The following is a 19,280-nucleotide window of genomic DNA, read 5'->3' on the forward strand; positions in this document are numbered from 1 at the left end:
TTTCTTCTTTTTTTAAAGCCCATAACCATGTGTGTGAGGTGTATACTTTTGTTTCAAAGTAGATTTATTTAAGACCACCAAGAATCACTCTGTGTTACCCTGATTTAGCCGACTACAGTAAAAGGTTATTAAGGGGTGACTCTCACATAGACACCAATGCATAGCAGCTGGGTCTGGTCTACCTACTTCATTGACCACGTTTACATGCACACAGTATTCCGGATAATAGCTCATATCCCGGTTAAAGCTGCAATATGTAACTTTTTGGGTGATCTGACCAAATTCACATATGTGAGTTATAGATCTATCATTCTCATTGAAAGCAAGTCTAAAAAGCGGTAGATCTGTTCTATGTGTGCAATTTCTATGTTTCCCGTTCTTTAGGTTTTGTATACCAGTTTCAAACAGCTGAAAATACAATATTTTTGGTTATGGAAATTATATTACATGCCCCTTTGATATCCCGCTCACCAGTATTCCTGTGGTACCCATGAATAAACAGAATATTCATAATTTGCCTAGGGATAGCAAAACTYTTTTTTTACAGGGGGTGGAGGGAAAAAAAGGTTTTAAGCCTCAGTCATTTAGCTATTTTTCTGCTTATAATTTCCGACATTAGGTAGGCTATTTGTTAGTCAACTTGTTTATAATTAGATACATGCAGCATATCTTCTGTCATTACCTGGTGCTCTAGAACATTAAATAAAGCCACGCTCACCAGAATGATGTCAGAAATCAATAGAATGGATGCATAATCAACAATCTAGTTGACATTGGTCAAGTTTTCTCTTTCATTTCTGCTTCTCTCGTGGAGTGGAGACGCTGACCGGTTTTAAGGAAATGAAAAGCCTTGAAAATGATAGTATTTCAGTTTGTCTTGGATGCATATTTTGGTTTAAAGTGAACTACTCTCAGCTTTTATGTAGCTGGAAAATAAAATCAGGGTTCGGCTACATAACAAGGTCCCTAAGCACACGTTCACATTTTCTCAAGGTGGAATAAATAAATAAAATTTCTCCACTCCTGTTCCCGAGACAAAGTTGACATTTTACGGCAAGAAACACTTCATTCTACAGGAGTTAATATTATTATAGGCTACATGTAAGGCCTAGAGTCAGTGTCCAGACTTCAGTTACTATTCCAACTATTACTGTTTCCGTCTGAACTTCAAAGGTGATAGCCTGCTATGCGAAACAGCCCGTGCAGACCGCGAAAAACAACAGTAAACGGTTTACMTGCCACAGTATCCTATCAAAGAAAAGCATATCCCAGTCATTTTATTCAGGTTTCTCAAAACCGGGGTATATGAGCTTATTCGGGTTATTGTAAATAGGATGTTCAWATGCATCAACTCAAAAACAGAATACTGGTATGCATGTAAACGTGGTCATATGGTGCTTTCAAGACAACTTGGAACTCGGAAAAAACGAAGTAATATCCTATGATGTTAGTGATCTTCAGGTCGGAAAGTATGAGCTCTAGAAACGCCCGAATTTTCGACGTGAAATTCCGAGTTGGATGACCGTTCAAAACGATTTGTGTCAATCGGACCACGTTTTTTCCCCGAGTTCCCAGTTGTCTTGAACGCGACAACTGACTGTAAATGAACCAGAAAAAATGKTAAGGGACTTCTCGCTTCCTCTTCCGTCTGGTTTTAACTATCCCAGAGGGGTTTGACGGCGATAGGAAATAATAAGATAATGGGAGAAAATAGGCGTACGCAAAATGTGTCCTCACATCCTGTTTTTCCACTTCCTCCTCAATGGTCGTGAATGAACCAGTTTCGGACGGTCTGTACGCGCATGGAATATACCACAGCACATTGTCAATATTGCACACGCGCCCTTTCTGTGGACACTTTACAGGCCACATAAATTGTAGAAGACATTTGTGCGCGGTGAAATTCTGAATCCGTATTTTTCCCGCAATATGAGTGATTTCTGACAGCAAGAGGCCAGAGGGTTCTGGTGAGTATTTTAAATGTTTAGAAAAAATATATATATATCGAACAAGACCCAGCGAGATAAAAACATGTTGTCTTACGTCATACAGCTCTGTTACAACGTTACAACTGTAGCATGTACTATTGGGGAATGTTTGAACAGATAACGTTACACTCTAACTGTCGTGCAAGGAATCCAGAAAGCTCTAACTTTTCTTGTGTGGGATATACCAGTAGTGAAGTAACCTAATGGTAAATATTTCTCTAAACTCAGTATTTACCATGTGTGGACTTTCAAATACTTTATTGAATGGGTTTTTAAAATAGATTACAAATTGTCTAGAAATTACGATGATAATGTTTATTATTTTACTTGAAACAATTTTAAATAATAGACACAAAAATAAACACTTTTGCCCCTAACAGTGACTGGTGTGTACAATAACTAGTGAAAGTGACTGCTAGATTTAAAGTGGTTGGTATTATCTCCTACTGTAACGTAGTAGACCACCATTACTGCTGGGTCGTTCCACGAAAAGAGTGACGTCTCTTTGATATTTTAAGTACAAATTGTGCACCAAGCCTGTTATATTAAATGAAGTGCCCTTTATTATAGACATCATGGATAACTCAAGAAAATATATTTTTTATATGAATAAAGGCTTGTCCCTCCAACCCTGTGTCACTTCTAGGAATATTTGAATCCCCATCTGTCTCCAAGTTCACCATCATTGTAAAGCCCATGCTATTTTATTGCTCTGACAAAGTCATTCCTGAAGATTTATTATTAATTTCATGTGATTAGTCGTTCATTTATGTCTGTCCCTCATTTTAAGGTCAACCCTGTTAGGTGAACTGAACTCTCATTTTAATATGGTGAAGCTATTCCTTCCTCTTCCCCTGAACAAGGCAGTTAACCCCCCTGTTCCTAGGCCGTCATTGTAAATAAGAATTTGTTCTTAACCAAGTAAAATAAAGGTTAAATAAATAAAAATATACATATTGTTTTCAAAAGAAACATCTAATAGTGAAATCATAGAGTAAACACTGGTTCTACTCTTTTTGGCAATGTACGGGTGTTTTGTGGTGGAAAACTGAGTGGGTCGAGCATAAAATATCAACCCTGTTACCCATAGATTGACAGGCTAGAAATGTTTTAACAGCTTCATTTTTTTGTGAAGCCTGCATTCAATTGCCACTCCCTGTTGCACACAACAAGCTTCCATTCCCCTTGTCACAAGGGGATTTATGGCTTATTTAAGAAGAAATCATCAACCCTGTTACTTTATTTGGCACTTACTCTAGTTATTTAAAAAAAAAAAAAAAAACTTATTATGTAAAGTTGAACATGGGTTCTTTATGACAGAATGTTAACAAATGTTTTTTTTGACCAAGTTACACCAAATTGGTGGAATTACCCTACTATTACTTTTACTGGTGAAATAAAGTTGGAAGTCCATCTCTTATCAAATCAGGGTAGTAGACATGGTTTTTGATCAGTTATCAGTTGCATGTTCACGTAACTTATAATAAGTTATAGGCAAATGCACAAAACCTCACCGGCCAAAGGTCCCCTTCTTTTGTAGGCTATATACTTAGAACCCTAACCCGACCTTAAGGGTCGTGAAAAGTTTGCACGCTCTATAGCCATTATGGTTATTATCTGGCCCTGCTGGTCATCTATGAACTTTTGAACATYTTGAAAAGCAATCTGGCCTTAATGGCCACATGTACTCAGCGGTCTAAGGCACTGCATCTCAGTGCAAGAGGCGTCACTACAGTCCCTGGTTCATATCCAGGATGTATCACATCCGGCCGTGATTGGGAGTCCCATAGGGCGGCGCACAATTGGCCCAGCGTCGTCCGGGTTTGGCCAGGGTAGGCCGTCATTGTAMATAAGATTTTGTTCTTAAGTGACTTGCCTAGTTAAATAAAGGTTAAATAAAATGTTTAACATTTCTTTAAATTAAATGTCTACCTGGAAAAGTCCGAAGAGGGCTGACCACCCCTCGGTGCCTGGTTCCTCTTTAGGTTTCTTCCTACTGTATGTTCCTGCCAACTAGGGAGTTTTTCCTGGCCACTGTGCTTCTGCTTCTGTATTGCTTGCTCTATGGGGTTTTAGTCTGGGTTTCTGTAAAGCACTTGGACTGACAACGACTGATGTAAAAGGGGCTTTATACAATGTATTTGATAATGTTCTGACTGAATCGTAAATTAAACAAAAATGTAGTCAGGATTCACACGGATCACCATTTAAGTGACATTTGGAGTCATTTTCTCCTTACTATAGTTACTGTATTGTGATGTGTTACAGTTTGAAATAGACCGACATTGAGCACATCCAGCCTTAAAATATAGTTAAAAATGCTTCTGATGCAGAATGGTCCACTATTTCAGTAGAAATGCTTAATGTTGACTAAATGAAATGACCGAACAGAAGAGTCAGGTCTTGAACAAGACAGAAAAAAGAGGATATCACTTTTAGGCAAAGGTCACCAGCTTTTAGTAAGGAAGAAGGCGACAATATCTTAAGTAGTGTGTTTTACATTCTTTCAAGCTTCTTCCACTGCCAAAAGCCTGCCTTTATTGTTGGTAGTTGGCGTCTGTAAAGAAGAGCTGACTAATCATCAACTAAATGTAAAGAAGCTAGGAAAAACGCCCTTTTCACTGTTAGAATGTTTACACCAAAAGTGCTCTCATTTTACATGTTCTCTTCACACCAACTATATGATTTTGTTGTTACTATCGTGATTGGTTAAGACTGTGTTACCTCTCTCCAGCCTACTTGAACCATGTTCCCTCTGGTATGAGGAAGTAGGGCGTCAACTTAAAACCTCTTCTTGATGGAATGCAAAATGTACAAGCTGCAACATCTTTATGAAAATCTATGTTTATTGGTTGTTTTGCAGATGTTATCGCAGGTGCAGTGAAATGCTTATGTTTCTAGCTCCAACAATGCAGCAATATCTAGCAATACAATAACAATACACACATAATCCAAAAATAAAAGAAAGAACAAGAAATGAAGACATGTCAGAACGAGCGATGTCAGAGTCCGGAATATAAATATATATGTACACTACTTTTCAAAAGTTTGGGGTCACTTAGACATTTCCTTGTTTTTGAAAGAAAAGCACATTTTTTGTCCATTTTAAAATAACATCAAATTGATCAGAAATACAGTGTAGACATTGTTAATGTTGTAAATTACTATTGTAGCTGAAAACGGCTGATTTTTATGTAATATCTACATAGGCGTACAGAGGCCCATTATCAGCAAACATCACTCCTGTGTTCCAATGTCACATTGTTAGCTAATCCAAGTTTATAATTTTAAGGCTAATTGATCATTAGGAAACCCTTTTGCAATTATGTTAAGCACACCTGAAAACTGTTGTCCTGATTTAAAGAAGCAATAAAACTGGCCTTCTTCAGACTAGTTGAGTATCTGGAGCATCAGCATTTGTGAGTTCGATTACAGGCTCAAAATGGCCAGAAACAAAGATCTTTCTTCTGAAACTCGTCAGTCTATTCTTGTTCTGAGAAATGAAGGCTATTCCATGCGAGAAATTGCCAAGAAACTGAAGATCTCGTACAACGCTGTGTACTACTTCCTTCACAGAACAGCGCTAACTGGCTCTAACCAGAATAGAAAGAGGAGTGGGAGACCCCAGTGCACAACTGAGCAAGAGGACAAGTACATTAATGTCTAGTTTGAGAAACAGACGCCTCACAAGTCTTCAACTGGCAGCTTCATTAAATAGTACCCGCAAAACACCAGTCTCAACGTCAACAGTGAAGAGGCGACGCTGGGATCCTGGCTTTCTAGGCAGAGTTCCTCTGTCTGATGTCTGTGTTCTTTTGCCCATCTTAATCTTTTCTTTTTATTGGCCAGTCTGAGATATGGCTTTTTCTTTGCAACTGCCTGAAGGCCAGCGTCCCGGAGTCGCCTMTTCACTGTTGACTTTGAGATTGGTGTTTTGTGGGTATTATTTAATGAAGCTGCCAGTTGAGGACTTGTCGTGCCCTCTTCACAAGACAAAATATCGAGAGTACACGGAGTCCTCGTGAGCGGCGTGGCCCACGTTGGCGGCTCTGTTTTCCTCTAAACGGGCAAAGAAGGTGTTGAGCTTTCTGAGAGCGAGGCGTAGGTGTCCTGAACCCATTCATCTTTATTGGCACAGACAGGGTTGAAGAGCTGACAGCCTTTCTTAATGGAGGTCTGAGATTAGTTTCAGTCAGTCAATAATGTTAGTTATTCAAATCAAATTTTATTGGTCACATGCACATGGTTAGCAGATGTTATTGTGAGTGTAGCGAAATGCTTATGCTTCTAGATGCGACAGTGTAGTAGTATCTAACAGGTAATATCTAACACTTCCAAAACAAAACTTAATACACACAATCTAGTGAAGGAATGGGATGAGAACATATAAGTATAAAATATATGGATGAGCAGTGACCGAGCGGCTAAGATGCAATAGATAGTAAAGAATAGWTAGTGAAGGATACAGTACATATGAGATGAGTTATCCGAGATATGTAAACATTCTTAAAGTGGCATTAAAGTGACTAGTGTTCTATTTATTAAAGTGGCCAATGATATCAAGTCTGTAGATAGGCAGCTGCCTCTCTGTGCTAGTGATGGCTGTTTAACAATCTGATGGCCTTTTCAATCTCTCTGTCCCAGCTTTAATGCACCTGTACTGACCTCGCCTTCTGGATGGAAGCGGGGTGAACAGGTAGTGGCGCGGGTGGTTATTGTCCTTTATGATCTTTTTTGYCTTCCCGTGACATCGGGTGTTGTAGGTGTCATGGAGGGCAGGTAGTTTGCCCCCGGTGATGAGTTGTGCAGATCGCACCACCCTCTGGAGAGCCCTGCGGTTGTGGGCGGTGCAGTTGTCATACCAGGCGATGATACAGCCTGACAGGATGCTCTCAATTGGGCACCTGTAACAGTTAGTGAGGGCTTTGGGTGACAAGCCCAATTTTTTTCAGCCTCCTGAGGTTGAAGAGGCGCTGTTGCGCATTCTTCACCACACTGTCTGTGTGCGTGGACCATTTCAGTTTGTCTGGTATGTACACCGAGGAACTTAACTTTCCACCTTCTTCGCTGCTGTCCCGTCGATGTGGATAGGGGGGTGCTCCCTTTGCTGTTTCCTGAAGTCCACGATCATCTCGTTTGTTTTGCTGACATTGAGTGAGAGGTTATTTTCCTGAAACCACACTCCGAGGGCCCTCACCTCCTCCCTGTAGGCTGTCTCGTCGTTGTTGGTGATCAAGCCTACCAGTGTAGTGTCGTCTGCAAACTTGATGATTGAGTTGGAGGCGTGCATGGCCACGCAGTCATGGGTGAACAGGGAGTACAGGAGAGGGCTGAGTACGCACCCTTCTGGGGCCCCAGTGTTGAGGATTAGCGGAATGAAGATGTTGTTTCCTACCTTCACCACCTGCGGGGCAGCCCGTCAGGAAGTCCAGGACCCAGTTACACAGGGCGGTGTCGAGACCCAGGGTCTTGAGCTTAATGATGAGCTTGGAGGGTACTATGGTGTTGAATGCTGAGCTGTAGTCATTGAACAGCATTCTTACATAGGTATTCCTCTTGTCCAGATGGGATAGGGCAGTGGGCAGTGTGATGGCGATTGCAACGTCTGTGGACCTATTGGGGCGTTAAGCAAATTGGAGTGGGTCTAGGGTGACAGGTAGGGTGGAGGTGATATGATCCTTGACTAGTCTCTCAAAGCACTTCATGATGACCGAAGTGATTGCTACGGGGCGATAGTCATTTATAGGATTGCAGATTTTGGGGAATCTTCAGAGGTGGAAACTTTCTGTGGGAATTAACGGGAATATATGGGAATTAACGGGAATGTATGGGAATTAATGAAAATATATGGGAATTAATATTAATACCATTTAAATGTAGATGTTTTTTTGCATTGGATATATTTTCCATATCATATGGAGACAGAAACATAAACCTTTTACGTTATCATAAGTAGACAATTGCAAATGATTCAATAGAAATCAAAGAATATCTTTTTTTTTACGAATTGAAATTCAATTAAATTAGTTGATTTTTCACATGGGATGATTTCACTGACCAACAAAAGAAAGGGAATATTGAATGATCCCCAATGATCCATCGCATCTCCCAAAAACGTTTTCATCATACATCTGTACATCTGTAAAAGAAAATATTTAAAAAATGGTTGCCTTTCTCTCAGGCTTCCATGTCTTCTCCCTGGACCTCCTCAATGTCCACCTCTTCAACATCAGACTCTGAGGCCTCATCTTCACTGTCACTTTCCAACCTTGTTGAGGATGGCTCGTTGTCAGGCTCAAAAAGCCTCAAATTTGTCCGGATGGCGACCAATTTTTCGACCCTTGTATTGGTCAGCCTGTTGCATGCTTTGGCGTGTGTTCCCAAACAAGGACCAGTTGCGCTCTGACGCGGCTGATGTTGGTGGGATTTGGAGGATGATGGAGGCAACAAGGGAAAGAGCCTCAGATCCACAAAGTCCCTTCCACCAGGTGGCTGATGCGATATGTTGGCACGACTGCCATATTGCATCTCCATCCCAAAGACCTTGCTTGGAAGTGTACTTCGCCAGACTGCCAAGGACCTTGCCCTCATCCAGGCCAAGGTGGTGAGACACGGTAGTGATGACACCATAGGCTTTGTTGGTCTCTGCACCAGACAGGATGCTCTTGCCAGCATACTTGGGGTCCAACATGTACGCTGCGGCATGTATGAGCTTCAGGCAGTAGTAGTCTTCACGCCTTTTGATGTATTTCAGAACTGAAGTTTCCTCTGCTTGGAGCAACAGTGAAGTGGGCAGGGCAGTACAGATTTATTCTCTTACATCTGCAAGCAGAGTCTGAACATCAGACAGGATGGCATTGTCTCCCTCAATCCATGCAATGGCTACTGCTATCCCAAAATACACCATCCAGGAGGATCCTCTTGATGGGCCTGTCCATATCGGCAGACTGTGATATGGCCATTTCTTGGAGAGACTCCTTCCCCTCCAGGAGACTGTCAAACATGATGATGACAACACCACCCCAACGGGTGTTGCTGGGCAGCTTAAATGTGGTGATCTTATTCTTCTCACTTTGCTTGGTGAGGTAGATTGCTGCTATAACTTGATGACCCTTCACATACCTAACCATTTCCTTGGCTCTCTTGTAGAGTGTATCCATTGTTTTCAGTGCCATGATGTCCTTGAGGAGCAGATTCAATTCATGAGCAGCGCAGACAATGGGTGTGATGTGAGCACTTTATGCACTTGGCCAGATGATTCTGCATCTTTGTTGCATTTTTCACATATGATTTGGAACAGTATTTGCAAATGTACACAGCTTTTCCTTCTACATTAGCTGCAGTGAAATGTCTCCACACATCAGATAGTGCCCGTGGCATTTGTCACGCCCTGACCATAGTTTGCTTTGTATGATTCTATGTCTTGTTTGGTCAGGGTGTGATCTGAGTGGGCATTCTATGTTGTATGTCTAGCTTGTCTATTTCTATGTGTTTGGCCTGATATGGTTCTCAATCAGAGGCAGGTGTTAGTTGTTGTCTCTGATTGGGAACCATATTTAGGTAGCCTGTTTTGTGTTGTGGGTTGTGGGTGAATGTTCCTGTTACTGTGTTCCTGTGTTTGTATTGTCACTTTACGGGACTGTTTCGTCTTCGTTCGTTTATTCGTTATTTTGTTTGTTTGTTTCAAGTATTCCGATTAAAATGGATACTCACTACGCTGCATCTTGGTCCGACATTTCTTACTCCTCGTCAGAGGAGGACGAAGAATTCCGTTACAGCATTTTCCTGTAAAGATTAGAAAAAAATTAGTAAAAAAACAACATACAATTCCATGTACAGATAAATATTTAAGCAATTAGATTAAAACAACTCCTTTGTAAGATAAATGTTTTAAAATGAAACATGTATGGAAACAGGTGAATTAACACTCCTCAGTTAGCAGGCTCAAGCAAGCTAAAACCCACAAGTTAGAAATTATTTAAACACACTTTGCTGTAGGCTACTATTTACTCATTAACAAAAAATTATATATGTCATATAAAATATATTCACCCCACCCAGTATTGTAATTAAAACTTACCAGAAAGCATGTAGTCCTTGGCTCAGACAGTGTAGTAGTGTGGGCTCAATAGCATCTCATTAGTGTGCAAGATCTTGCGAATCAGCTGTACATGTGATGGAAGAGTACACTGCACATGTGATGGAATAATGCACTGCATGCAGATGGTTGCGATCCCATTGCATTGGGGATAGTTTAACCAAGATATGCCACAAGACCTAGAATTGCCTTGTGTATCCCACAAAAAAAGGTTCACTGTTATAAGCAATCTTATTTGATTCATTTAAGCAAATTTCCCCAAATTCCAGGGCCTCTCTTGAGCATGTGAGACGGTAGCGTCCCACCTCTTCAACAGCCAGTGAAACTGCTGGGCGCCTAATTCAAATACAGAAATACTCATTATAAAAATTCAGGAAACAAAACATATTTTACATAGGTTTAAAGATTAACTGCTTGTAAATCCAACCACGGTGTCAGATTTWAAAAATGCTTTACGGCGAAAGCATACCTTACGATTACAAATCATTACAAACAGTAGCCAGCCCGATAGAACAGTTACACAATTTAGAAATAGAGATAAAATTAATCCCTTACCTTTGATGATCTTCATATGGTTGCACTCAGCAGACATTCATTTACTCAATAAATCTTCCTTTTGTTAGATACAGTCTCTTTATACCCAAAAACCTCAGTTTTGTTTGCGCGTTTTCTTCAGTAATCCACAGGCTCAAACGCAGTCAAAACAGGAAGACAAAAAAATCCTAATTGTATCCGTAAAGTTCAAAGAAACATGTCAAACGATGTTTATGTTCAAACCTCAGGTTGTTTTTAGCCTAAATAATCGATAATATTTCAACCGGACAATAACGTTGTCAATATAAAATGTAAACAAGAAACGCACTCTCTCGGTTGTGCGCAGGAAAAAGCTCCGTGAAACTTTAGGGTCCACTCATTCAGTCTGCTCTTACTTCCTYGTTTTTCAGAATACAAGACTGAAACGCTTTCTAAAGACTGTTGACATCTAGTGGAAGGCATAGAAACTGCAAGTTGAGTCCTAAGTTAATGGATACTGTAATGGCATTGAATAGAAAACTACAAAAACAAAAAACAAAACTACTTCTTGAATGGATTTTTCTCAGGTTTTCACCTGCCAAATCAGTTCTGTTATACTCACACTATTGACACTATTGTAACAGTTTTGGAAACTTTTGAGTGTTTTCTATCCAAATCTATCAGTTATATGCATATCATATCTTCAGGGCCCGAGAAACAGGCAGTTTACTTTGGGCATGCATTTCATCCAAAATTCCAAACGCTGCCCCCTACCCTAGAGAAGTTAACTTCCCGTAGAAGATTTCCGAAAAAATTCAGGAAATGTATCATAAAGTTTCCGACCCATTGCAACCCTAGTCATTTAGCTTTCTTGGGAGCAGGAACAATGGWAGGAACAGCAGACTGGGATAGGGATTGATTGAATATGTCCGTAAACACACCAGCCAGCTGGTCTGCGCATGCTCTGAGGATGCGACTAGTGATGACGTCTGGGCCGGCAGCCTTGCGAGGGTTAACACGTTTAAATGTTTTATTCACGTCAGCCACGGAGAAGGAGAGCCCACGGTCTTTGTTAGCGGGCTGTGTCGGTGGCACTGTATTGTCCTCAAAGCGCACAACGAATTTGTTTAATCTGTCTGGGAGCAAGACGTCGACGTCCGCGACTGGGCTGGTTTTCTTTTTGTAATCCGTGATTGTCTGTAGACCCTGCCACATATGTCTCATATTTGAGCTGTTGAATTGCGACTCCACTTTGTCTCTATACTGATGCTTTGCTTGTTTGATTGCCTTAAGGAGGGAATAACTACACTGTATGTATTCGGTCATGTTTCCAGTCGCCTTGCCATGATTAAATGTGGTGGTACGTGCTTTCAGTTTTGCATGAATGCTGCCATCAATCCACGGTTTCTGGTTAGGGAAGGTTTTAACAGTCACAGTGGGTACAACATCTCCTATACACTTCCTTATAAACTCGCTCACTRAGTCAGCGTATACGTCAATGTTATTGTCTGAGGCTACCCGGAACATATCCCAGTCCACGTGATCGAAGCAATCTTGAAGCATGGGATCCGATTGGTCAGACCAGCGTTGGATAGACCTAAGCACGGGTGCTTCCTGCTTTAGTTTCTGCCTATAGGAGGGGAGGGGATTTGCCAAAAGTAGGGCGGGGGAGGGCCTTGTATGCATCGCGGAAGTTAGAGAAGCAGTGGTCGAGTGTGTTACTCGCTCGTGTACTGCAATTGATATGCTGATATAATTTAGGTATTGTTCTCAGATTAGCTTTGTTAAAATCCCCAGCTACAATAAATGCAGCCTCAGAATATATGGTTTCCAGTTTGCATAAAGTCCAGTGAAGTTCCTTGACGGCCGTCTTGGTATCCGCTTGCGGGGGGATATACACGGCTGTGACGATAACCGAGGAGAGTTCTCTTGGGAGATAATACGGTCGGCATTTGATTTGTGAGGAATTCTATGTCAGGTGAACAAAAGGACTTGAGTTCTTGTATGTTGTTACAATTACACCATGAGTCGTTAATTATGAAACATACACCCCCGCCCTTCTTCTTACCAGAGAGATGTTTGTTCCTGTCGGCGCAATGCACTGAAAATCCTGTTGGCTGTACGGACTCCAACAGTATGTCCCCAGCTAGCCATGTCACCCGTGAAACAGAGTATGTTACAATCCCGGATATCTCTTTGGAAAGCAACTCTTGCCATAATGTCGTCTACTTTGTTAACTAGGGACTGGACATTAGCTAGTAATATACTCGGAAGCGGTGAGTGGTGTGCGCGCATCCAAAGCCTCACTAGAAGACCGCTCCTGCACCCTCTCCTCTGACGCCGTTGTTTTGGGTCGGCCTCTGGAATCAGTTCAAATATCCTGGGATCTGCTTTGGGAAAGTTGTATTCCTGGTTGTAGTGCTGGTTGTGCTGGTAAGTTGACGTCTCTCTGATATCCAATAGTTCTTCCCGGCTGTATGTAATAACACTTAAGGTTTTCTGGGCCAACAATGTAAAAAATAATACATTWAAAAAAAACACTCCACAGTTTCCTAAGGACTTGAAGTGAAGCTGCCATCTCTCTCGGCGCCATCTTGCAATGTATAGCACATTAAACATTTGTCAAAAAGGGCTTGACAGCATTCCGGGCCTAAACTGCCGCAGGCAAAGGTGATAGTGCCAAGGGAGAACAGGTTTTCGGATCCTTTGGTTTCAAGTCAAATACCGCAGCTTCAATTCAAACATAACGAGACAAAATCCAACATGCTACCCAAACAGGAATATTTACAATGGCAAACAATTCCAAGACGCTGAGTAAGATGTTCCCTGTTGTTTCAGTGAGACCTTTAAACACTTCTGACAGGATGGAGAAGAAAGACGTGAAGATCATCAACCAGGGTCTGGAGGACGAGATGGTGAGTGACTGAACAAACACCATATCATGCATGCCTGTCCAAAGACCATAACTCCGTCAAGAGCCAAGATCCTACCCCTAGGGCCCAGCTAGGGTCTTTATGTAGATCAGAGATGACTGGATACTACGTGTAAGCATATATAGTGAAAGACCATCTAGGCTTAGCCTTGTGTATATACCATACTGATTACCGCTGCGCTAGCATAGCCTAGCAGGTGGCGTGATATAGCTAGCTAATATTGATCTAATACTTCCTTAGATTTGGGTATGTCATTTTAGGTGAAAATTGAAAAGGTGCGGGTCCTTTAAGAAGTGCCTGGGGTAGGGGCTAGAGTAGCTGAGCTTCCATCCAAGAGGTGTTACAGACAAATGTTGCTCTCTGACCCAACATGTGCCACAATCTCATTGTGTGTGTCTGTAGGAGGTGTGGGGTTACCGGCCGTGCCCCTGGAAGATGGTTCTGGTGGCCGTTGGGGCGGTGTGCACCGGGGGGCTGCTGCTTCTGGTGCTCTACTGGCTGCCTGAGTGGGGAGTGAGAGGGACCTGCACACGGACCCCCTTCATCAGGGAGGCCCAGACACTGCTGCTAAGATCCACGGTACACTGATGTTACTCACCAAAGATAACCTTTCACTGGGTGATTTGAAAAGTCCTAGTCAATCGATCCATAATATAATAAAACTTTTCGCAAAAAATGTTTATCTTTAATTTACAATCTGTAGAAATTATGAGAATAGAAAGGTTCAGAACTTTTGTGAAACATCACACCACAGTTGAAAAATATATAGCAAATAGAAATCCAATGTGGATGGTGTTAGATGAGATGGATGAGATGGATTGAATGGAGCTGAAGGGTGGGACTAATAACAAGATAACACATGTAAAATATACTGTGTCTGTAAAAATGTTGTGAAATATAGCACAGTTAAAAAGATATAGCAAATACAACTGGATGAACATCAGAAATAGAGGAAGGCCAGAACTACAAACAAACAAAATATAACTACTGTAAAATAGATTGTGCCCGTAAAATGTATATAGTGCGTATAAAGCTGGAAGTAGAAGCCTAAGTTTTGTTGTTCACTAGTTTACTCCAATTAGGGGAGGAGTGGTATGGTTTGTGGGAAATTATAAAATATATTTGAAAAAGATATGTATGTATGCATGTTTATATATATATATATATATGTGAGTATGTATGTATGTATGTACACTACTGTTCAAAAGTTTGGGGTCACTTAGAAATATTCTTGTTTTTGAAAGAAAAGCACTTTTTTTTTGTCCATTAAAATAACATCAAATTGATCAGAAATACAGTGTAGACATTGTTAATGTTGTAAATGACTATTGTAGCTGGAAACGGCTGATGTTTTATGGAATATCTACATAGGCGTAYAGAGGCCCATGATCAGCAACCATCACTCCTGTGTTCCAATGGCACGTTGTGTTAGCTAATCCAAGTTTATAATTTTAAAAGGCTAATTGATCATTAAAAACCCTTTTGCAGTTATGTTTGCACAGCTGAAAACAGCTGAAAACAGTCCTGATTTAAAGAAGCAATACAACTGGCCTTCTTTAGACTAGTTGAGTATCTGGAGCATCAGCATTTGTGGGTTCGATTATAGGCTCAAAATGGCCAGAAACAAAGACCTTTCTTCTTAAACTCGTCAGTCTATTCTTGTTCTGAGAAATGAAGGCTATTCCATGTGAGAAATGGCCAAGAAACTGAAGATGAACAAGAATAGACTGAGTTTTAGAAGAAAGTTATTTGTTTCTGGCCATTTTGAGCCTGTAATCGCACCCACAAATGCTGATGCTCCAGATACTGGGGTATATATATACCCCATAAATATATGGGAGATTGGAAATTATGCAATTAAACAATTACATTGATGGAAGCTACAATCTATCCGCAATATTAAAGCTGATCTACCCCCCCCCCCCCAAAAAAAATAAAAAAATTAACTAGTCAGCCCTAAGTAACAGTAAAGATAACATTGGCTTGAGACTACATTACAAATTGTAATTTACAATAACCAATTCTCTACTGAAGAGTCAGTCTGCTTAATCACTAATATCACTGTCTTACAGCATCAAATGGATGGTATTCACATCCTCCCCAAGCTCGAAGTCCATGTGCTGTGCGCAATTTATCCTGGGSACAATGTTAACTGGATGACTTGACATTGGTTCAATTCTAACAGGACGAGTTTAGGAGGTGGTTCCGGGCCAAGGTACATGTGATGCTAGCGCCTGGAAAGAGACCCTTTGACGGTGTTGATCTCCTAAGCCCTCTGCACATACCTAATGGGGACAGTATACACTCCTTCAGTGCCCTCCAAGATGAACATCAGGGAAAATACATCCATATCCAGCCAGTTCAGGTAAGGCAATGGCCTCTGATATTCATTAACAAACACTGTCCCAGTTGTCTTGAATGGCCCTCTCCCTTCATGTCCTTTGCTTCAAGACAACTGATGGGTGAAATTTACAGATCAGTGGTCCTGGAGGAAAGGACACAAGGGAAGGAAGGTATCCAAGATTATTGAGACGCATGAAGTGATGGATACAGATCCAAAGCCCTCTGTTGATTTCTGAACATTGCTTGGTGTTCTGACTACATCTCTCTTTCTATCAGGTTTGCTACTTCACCCACCACAGCACAAAATACTACTGGAATGATCTGCTTCAGAATTTTGAAGTGTTTAAGTAAGAGCCCTATTGCAAAATCACATTATGTAAGACTTCAGTAACCCCCATACATGTGTAATTGTCCAGCTACTTTTAAAACATGGACATTCTCTATCATCCTTATATGAAAGGTGGTAAGTATACAGTATTACCATGGAGGTGACTGTGTGTGCTGCTCTTCTAGAGGTTTGGAGGATGTCAGGGTGACTTGTTCCAGCATCCACACTGACCACAGCTCTGGTCTCAGCAAACTACTTCAGGACTACAGGTAGCCTACATTACCCACAACTCTCTACTTCCATACACAGTACATAAGAAGAGACCAGTGGGAGGAGCTATAGGAGGACATGCTCATTGTAATGGCCAAAATGGCATGAAAGGAATGGAGTCAAACGTGGTTTCCATATGTTTGTGTTTAATACCTTTCCATTTATTCCATTCCAGCCATTACAATGAGCCCCTTCCTCCTATAGCTCCTCCAACCAGCCTCCTCTGCTGCACCTCTACCTTACACATAGGCATAATCATCCCTGTTCCTACAGGCACTATTACACACACCACCTGTTCTTGAATCTCATTGGGGCCMACGCCTCTTTTGAATGTTGGAATTTATCTCTGAATGTACAGCTAAGACTGGCTAGTCGGCACAAGCATACAGTGCATACCGGTATTTGAACACTTTGGCCCTTTGGCGTGTGAGAAAGCTGKCAAAAATGCTAATGGTTCTAATCCGGTTTCAACAGGAGACTGTTCTTTGAAGTGAATGAGATAGCAGTTAGGGTGCCATCTGTGTTCAAGCTACTCATAAAAGAGGTAGGTTACTGGATACATCTTCTCTCACACAACAACAAGTATGACCTGGAGTTTTTCTTGATCAGCTGATCTGGAAAAACCCTGGAGCCTATTTATAGTCTTCAACTAGGCCCCAGAGTTTTTACGGGTCAGGTCACATGGCTAGGAATAACTACTGTACCTTAGAGCAGTGGTTCCCAACTCCAGTCCTCGAGTACACCCAACAGCACACATATTTGTGTTGTAGCCCCCGGACAAACGTACCGGATTCAACTCATTGAGGGCCTGATGATTTGTTGACAAGTTGAATCAGGTGTGCTTGTCCGGGGCTACAATAAAAATATGTACTGTTGGGGATACCCAAGGACCGGAGTTGGGAACCACTGCCTTAGAGTAAACGCTGCTTATTTTCCAATGACTCATCTGATAATAACAATCCATTAAATAACAATAAAACAATCATAAATTTGACAATAAAGCTGCATAGGATGAAACTAACTCAATAATTTCCCACTTTTTTCCCATATTAATCCGTTCATCCTCAGGTCCTGAATCCGTTCTACATATTCCAGCTCTTCAGCGTGATTCTGTGGAGCATTGAACAGTATTACTACTACGCCGCTGCCATAGTCTTCATGTCTGTCATATCCATAGCTACCTCGCTGTACACCGTCAAGAAGGTGGGTGATCGTCCTAGACTAAGCACTTCCTCATGTAGCGGAAGTGGCAGCCATGTTGCCTTTCAATCTGAGTTGTCGAAGTTAAATGTTACTCGTTCCTTGGCATTGACAGAATAGTTATTATTGTGGGGGGGGGGGGGGCGCTAGCGTTAACTTCAAATCTCCCTACCATCATATAGGAGAAGGGTTGAATCCTAAGCAACCTGCCTACACATAGTTTGAAGTACAATATCAACATAGCTACTGTAGTAGGTCAAAGCTGTGTGCTGGAAAGCCTTGGTAGAGCATGGGTCGAATAGGCATTGTGGTGCTCGTGAATTTCATTTTTTCGGGTTCAAACCAATTCTCACTTAAAACATATTTTTTTTGTTTTTAATAGATTACTTCTGTGTTGTTTAGCTTATGTTTATTTTAATGGATTCTCTTTTTCTCTGCTTACAGCAATACATCATGCTGCATGACATGGTGGCGACCCACAGTATTGTACGTGTCTCAGTGTGCAGAGGGACGCTCGGTATGTAACAGGCCTGATAAGACTGKCTCTATAGAGATGAATGTAGTGTATTCATTATTATTCATCTACTATTCCATTTTACTAGTGGCTTCCTCCTTTCCATTGTTTCGGTTACACTTTTTAAGTATTACATTGATAATGTGTATTTGATAATGGTTGACAATGTGTACTTGATAATGATTTGATAATGGTATAATTTCACCCTACATCTTTTATTACATATTTGTATTTATTTATTTATTTTAAATTGTTGATTGTGAAGGAAAAACAAGTCCTCCTTATGGACTATGCTGCTTGTTATGGGTTCGTCATCTGACCAGAGGGGTATACTACAAACCAGATCAAGGAGTTAGCCAGCTAACTTGCCTAAATATATTGAAATAACTTTTTTTTAAATTTAGTTTAGCTTTCTTAATGAAACAGAAAATCCATAGTTATTTCTGGTTGTTTATCACAGTTAGCTGGCTGCTGCTTTGTAGTATACCCCTGTGGTGTTGTGTTGAACACAGATGTCGAGGAGGCCATGTCCACAGAGCTGGTCCCTGGTGATGTCATCGTCATCCCGTCCAATGGAATGATCATGCCCTGTGACGCCGTGTTGGTTCATGGAAACTGCATCGTCAACGAGAGCATGCTGACAGGTGACTATAAAATGTTCTTCCTTTAATTTGAACACTATGGGCCAGGATTAAGCCTTGTCCTGGACTAAAAAAACATGCTCAATGGGAAAACTAATTTGAAAGTGCTTTTTCGGTTCAGRACTAGCTTTAATCTGGGTCCGGAAAACAGGCCCCATATGCTATAATAAAAGCTGCTATGGTTCCATTGTAGTGTAATCAGGTTATGTGTACCTATAATATTTAAAGAGTCGTTCTATTGGTCCTCTCCAGGTGAGAGTGTGCCTGTCACCAAGACCAGCCTACCCGGCTCAGGAGAAGATGGGGCTGGCCTCTATAGCATAGAGGAACACAAGAGACACACGCTGTTCTGTGGCACTCACGTCATTCAGACCCGCTTCTACACCGGGGAACTGGTCAAGGCCGTGGTGGTCAGGACTGGTGAGACCACTTATTGTTTCTAGTCTTCTGTT

At 41.3% G+C, this 19,280-nt stretch overlaps 1 protein-coding gene across 3 annotated transcripts in view; it reads left to right on the forward strand.

Annotated features, from left to right (window-relative positions):
- Positions 1-1,598: 1,598 nt before the first annotated feature.
- The window catches only part of LOC111979076 (polyamine-transporting ATPase 13A3), a 33,999-nt gene continuing 16,317 nt past the window's right edge, over positions 1,599-19,280 (forward strand). The window contains exons 1-11 of one of the 3 annotated variants that reach the window (XM_070448986.1): positions 1,599-1,967; positions 13,438-13,514; positions 13,935-14,111; positions 15,718-15,897; positions 16,152-16,222; positions 16,389-16,472; positions 16,948-17,017; positions 17,542-17,676; positions 18,118-18,190; positions 18,700-18,831; positions 19,081-19,248. In XM_070448986.1, coding sequence (XP_070305087.1) covers positions 13,464-13,514; positions 13,935-14,111; positions 15,718-15,897; positions 16,152-16,222; positions 16,389-16,472; positions 16,948-17,017; positions 17,542-17,676; positions 18,118-18,190; positions 18,700-18,831; positions 19,081-19,248 — 1,141 coding nt within the window. In that variant the 5' untranslated portion in view covers positions 1,599-1,967; positions 13,438-13,463. Of the gene's footprint in view, positions 1,968-2,090; positions 2,195-13,437; positions 13,515-13,934; positions 14,112-15,717; positions 15,898-16,151; positions 16,223-16,388; positions 16,473-16,947; positions 17,018-17,541; positions 17,677-18,117; positions 18,191-18,699; positions 18,832-19,080; positions 19,249-19,280 lie in introns of those variants that run through there. The other 2 variants (XM_070448987.1, XM_024009364.2) reach the window with 2 other exon arrangements.

Source organism: Salvelinus sp. IW2-2015, linkage group LG19, assembly GCF_002910315.2.
Source record: "Salvelinus sp. IW2-2015 linkage group LG19, ASM291031v2, whole genome shotgun sequence".
In the NCBI taxonomy this organism is placed as follows: domain Eukaryota; kingdom Metazoa; phylum Chordata; class Actinopteri; order Salmoniformes; family Salmonidae; genus Salvelinus; species Salvelinus sp. IW2-2015.